The sequence below is a fragment of the Priapulus caudatus genome, unplaced genomic scaffold (assembly GCF_000485595.1).
Source record: "Priapulus caudatus unplaced genomic scaffold, Priapulus_caudatus-5.0.1 Scaffold6140, whole genome shotgun sequence".
Lineage (NCBI taxonomy): Eukaryota > Metazoa > Priapulida > Priapulimorpha > Priapulimorphida > Priapulidae > Priapulus > Priapulus caudatus.
Window position 1 is genome coordinate 946 of NW_014583201.1, and position 5,408 is coordinate 6,353.

Genomic DNA, 5,408 nt, shown 5'->3' on the forward strand with positions numbered 1-5,408 from the left:
GTGTTTAATTATTGATTGATTGATTGATTAATTGATTGATTGGTTGATTGATTGATAATGTTTAATTATTGTTGATTGATTGATTGGTTGGTTGATTGATAGTGTTTAATTATTGATTGATTGATTGATTAATTGATTGATTGATAGTGTTTAATTATTGATTGATTAATTGATTGATTGGTTGATTGATTGATAATGTTTAATTATTGTTATCGTAGCCTTTATCGTAGAACTGTATAATAAAACAATGTGAATAACGAAACAAAATCACGTGTTTTTATTTACATTTTCACGTTTTATTTCGAACATAAACAATTTTAGTTTTAATTTCTCAGCTACGTGGGCCGCCACCACAGCGCAACAGGCGTCACAGTTAAATAGTAACAGGGCATAGATAATGTCATAGGTCATCAGTCATAGATCAATAGCCATAGGTCAACAGTCATAGGTCATCAGTCATGGGTCTTAGATTAACAGCTATAGCTCAACAGTCATAGGTCATAGATTAACAGCTATAGCTCAACAGTCATAGGTCATCAGTCATGGGTCTTAGATTAACAGCTATAGTTCAACAGTCATAGGTCATCAGTCATGGGCCATAGATTAACAGTCATAGGTCATCAGTCATAGGTCATAGATTAACAGCTATAGGTCATCAGTCATCAGTCATAGACCATGGGTGACCGGTCACACGTTGCAATTCTTCATAAGTTACGCATCGGTCAAGCACGCGATCCGACAACCCGTTTCGGACAAACGCCGGCGGCCGCGCGCAACCAACGCTATATACACGACCGCGTCGCCGCGGCGACCGGCGCTATCCGTCATCACTTGGCAGCGGTGGCGCCCTCTTGCTTCGGGTTCTGTTCCTCGTGTAGTCGCCAGATCAGCTCCTGGACCTCTTTCCGCTTCGTCTGGATCGTGGCGACGGGAAACCAGGACACGGGAAGACGGATCGGCAGGTTGAAGCTCGTCAGCGGAGTCTGCAACGTCGTTAACGAAGGGGGGTCGTTAGCGGATGGGGTCATTAACGAAGGGGGTCGTTAGTAGATGGGCTCGTTAGCGAGGGGGGTGTTAGTAAAGGAATCGTTAGTGAGAAATCCTAACCCCCTGACCTCTAACTCCCCACTGACCCATTCCTGACCTCTGACCTCTCCCTGACCCCACCCTGACCTCTCGGTGACTCACCTCGTAGAAGCTTTCCACGTACTGTAGGAGGTAGACACCGCAGTCGCTGTAGTTGTCCTGCTGCGGACACTTCACCGTGCATCCGCGAATGCTGTCTCGCGTAAACGCGCGCGCCGCCTCCCGCCGCGTCGTCCACTCAACCTGCAGGTAGCTGCAACGACGAGACGGGGCGAGAGAGATAGAGGCGCCATCTACGGTCGCGAAAGCAAAACTTTCGCCAAAGCGTGTTATCGTCGCAACAAATCTTACGCGTTCTTCTTGACGTTGGGCAAAAAAACAAACTAAACGTCAGATCAAATGTGTTTTTTTTAATTAAAAAAAATGACTAAATGGAATATCCATGATGCATGATAGAACAATGATACGTTAACGAAGGCGTGACAATCATATATGTTGTATTATATCGTATTGTTATAATTGTATATACCTGTATATATTTGGATACAATAATGATATGATACTACATAATGTATTTTTACCGTAGCCTATGTTTTTTACGTTTGAAATTAGATTTTTTAAATGAACGTAATTACATTTGGTGTCAAGTTAGAAAAGGTGGAAGTCAAGTTAGGAAATTTAGGTAGGACTTACTCTCTCAGCGTGCATATGACCTTTGACCTGGTCATTCCCACGAGCGAGTCGAAGATGAGGATGCAAGGCCTGAAGCGGAAACCATACACAGCATCCCATTAGCATCACTCACACATCAATAATCAATCAATACAACCACCAGCACATCCCAATCTACAATAAATCAATACATCCACCAATGAATATAACCTCCAGTACATCTAAATCTATAATCAATCAATACATCCTAATCAACATAATCAATATATATATATATATATAAAATCAAATATAATCGAATAAAAAATCGATATAATCAATAAATCAATAACCGATCCCCGCCACCGTCGCCACGACGACGTTACTCACTGCAGCATCATCTCCTTCTGCTTGGACGGCGTTTCCGCGGCGACGACGACCCGGCTGGCGGCGTCCGTGCGCTCTTCCTCAGCATCCTCCGCCGCAGCCTCCGCATCGTCCGCCTCCTCCCGCTGACCCTCGCACACCTCTTCGTTCGGGTCGCGGCCGAGGGAGGAGCCGTCGGAGGAGGGGGCCGGGGAGGGACCAGCCTTCCCCGCGGGGCTGCCCTGCTGCTGCTGCTGCTGCTGCTCCAAGGAATCTGTGCAGGGGGAGGAAAGAGAAGATAGAGAGAGGATAGATAGGGATAGAGAGGGGGAGAGAGAGGATATAGGGAGAAAGGGGGAGGAGAGGATATAGAAGGATAAAGGGGGAGGAGCAACGATCGAAAAGAATATATCCAGGATAGAGAGAGCGGTAGCGGAGAGAAGATAGAGAGGAGGAGAAGACGTAGAGAGAATATATAGGATAGAGAAGGTAGGAGAGAGCGAGAGAGCAGGAGAGAGAAACTTTAGAGAGGATATACTAAGCGGTAAACGGGGCGAGAGAGGAGCGGCGGTGTGAGAGATTCTCGCTCTCTCGGAACACATGCGGTCGTGTCTCCCCCCCCCTCTCTCGCTCTCTCTCATCTCTCTCTCATCTCGCGCTCTCTGGTCTCTCTTCCTCACTGCTATCTTTTGTATTCTCTCTCTCTCTACCTCTGCTCTCTCTCTCTCTCGCTCTCTGTTCTCTCCTTGCCTCTTTTCTTATCACGTCTCTCTCTCTCTCTGCTCCATCTCTCTCGCTCTCTCCGCTCTCCTATATATATACTATATATATATATTAAAATATCATTAGCATTACAGATATATAGATAGATACTGCGCATCCTCTCCTCCGTTCACTTTCTCTCGTTCTCTTCCGCCTTCACTCTCTCCTCCGCTCCACACTCTCCCAGTACCTGCGTCTTCGTCCGTTTCACAGGAGATGCGCAGCCACCCCGCGCACGTACGGTCGCAGCGCGCGACGTTCTAAGTATCTGCTGTCGAGGGCGCTTAGTGCGGCGGCACGCCGCCGCACCGCGCGTTGCGCGGGCGACGAGTCGCTGCGCTGGCGGTCGGAGCCCACGCGGAAGCAGATGATCGCCGAGGAACCAGCTGGTGCGCTGAAACACACGAGACTGTCGTAAGCCAGCATGCACGCCATGCTATGTACACGCCACGCACGCACGCACGCACGCACACGCAGTATGTACACCACACGCACGCACGGCACGGCACGCAACACGCATGTTATGCGTACCACACGCACGCGCGAACAACACGCAAGCCAGTACCACACGTATGCACACACACGCACGCACGCATGCACAGCGACATGCATAAGTACACACCGCAACTGTATGCACCGCACACGCACCATGCTAGTGCCACACACACGCCATGATACTGTACACCAAGCATGGATGCCACAGCACACGCACGCAGCGCAACACGATATGGCCAACACACATGCAGCGCACAATGTATGCACACGCCACGGCCACGCACGCACGCACCGCACACGTAAATGCAGACACAACGCACCACGCACGCACGCACGCACACGTATGCCACACACACGCACGGCACGCATGCCGACCCACAAGAAACACGTGCTGAAACACGCAAGCAGACGCACACATGATGAAACACACGCACGCACGCAGCACGCCCACCCATGCATGCACGCACCACATGTATGTACACAGTAGTTCGGAAGGTTGAAGAGCGAAGCGTCCATCGTTCCCGGTATTTTTACCCTACAGGTGATTCAAGGATCAATTACCTAAACTAAAATAAATAAATTCAAAAATTAAAAACTAAAAAATAATAAAAAAAATTAAAACAATTAAAAATAATTATAAAATAAAAAAATAAAAATTAAATAGCCTCTCGTTGATTGGTATGGACGAGGAATCCTTGGAAGAAAGACTCGACCGCATGCGTGTCCATTACGCACGCGCCGATGTCGCTCTCTGCCAACCTAGAGAGAGAGAGAGAGAGGCTGAGAAGGAGAGGGGCAGACGATGATGATTTATTGCAGAAGGAGAAAGCACGCGCGGAGCTTGAAAGGGGGAGAGCGGAATTTTTTTTAGAAGAGACGTCAGGGAGTCGAGGCGGGGTGAGAGAGATTTTGGGAGGGTGAGACGAGAGAGAAACGAGACTAAGTACCCCGCCGAGCGGACGCGAGAGCGACGGAGAGAGAACGGAGGAGAATGAAGGAGGGACGAGAGAGGAGAGGACGACGACGAGCAGAAGATAGCTGAGCAGAGAGAAGAGAAAGAGAAGAGAGAGAGAGAGAAAGTAAGCGCGCGCGTCTAACTAACGCATCTGTCCGTCCGTCCGCCACTCAGAACCCAAAGTGAGATAACGCGTGGGTCGGGCGTGGCCAGCAGGGGGCGCTGCCACCGCTACGTACGTGAGGCCGGCGTCATCGTCGGCGCGCCCGGCCTGCCGCTGCGGGTGCGTCAGTCGCTTGTAGAAGAACGAGCTGAAGACGTGCGTGCGCTCTCTGTCTCTCTCACTGAAGCGCACCAACATGAGGTACCTGCGCGGCAAATAATAATATATATATATATATATATATATATATGTAATAATATCATACAGCGTAATGTGTGTGTGCGTGCGTGCGTGCGTGCGTGCGTGCGTGCGTGCGTGCGTGTAANTCTCTCTCTCTCTCTCTCTCTCTCTTCTCTTCTTCTCTCTCTCTCTCTCTCTCTCTCTCGTCTCTCTCTCTCTCTCTCTCTCTATATATATATATATATAATATATATATATATATAATATATAGATACAGATATATAGATATATACTCCTCCCTCTCTCTCCTTCCTTTCTCTCGTTCTTCCTCCTTCACTCTCTCCTCCTCCCTCCACTCTCCCATGTATACATTCACTATATCTCTACTCGTTACCTGTCTTCGTAGGTTTCACAGGAGATGGCGCCACCACCGCGCACGACGGTCGCAGCGGCGAGTTCTGAAGTATCTGCTGTCGGAGGGCGCTAGTGTCGGGCACGCCGCCGCCGGGGTTGCCGCGGGCGACGGTCGCGTGCTGGCGGTCGAGCCACGGGAAGCAGACGATCGCGAGGAACCAGTGTGCGCTGAAACACACACGAGTACGTGTAAGCAGACGGACGCATGTATGTACACGCGCGCACGCACGCACGCACGCACGCACGCACGCACGCACGTACGCACACGCATGTATGTACACACACGTACGTGTAAGCAGACGCACACATGTATGTACGCGCACGCACGCACGCACG

General features: G+C 49.6%; 1 protein-coding gene across 1 annotated transcript; it reads right to left on the reverse strand.

The window, feature by feature from the left end:
• Positions 1-262: 262 nt before the first annotated feature.
• Positions 263-5,240, reverse strand: LOC106820053 (sentrin-specific protease 6-like; the record flags this gene model as incomplete). Its single annotated transcript, XM_014824611.1, has 5 exons — positions 263-983; positions 1,189-1,339; positions 1,780-1,848; positions 2,128-2,377; positions 5,053-5,240. Coding segments are annotated over 5 exons (814 nt in total), but the record flags the coding sequence as incomplete, so codon positions are not given.
• Positions 5,241-5,408: the final 168 nt, after the last annotated feature.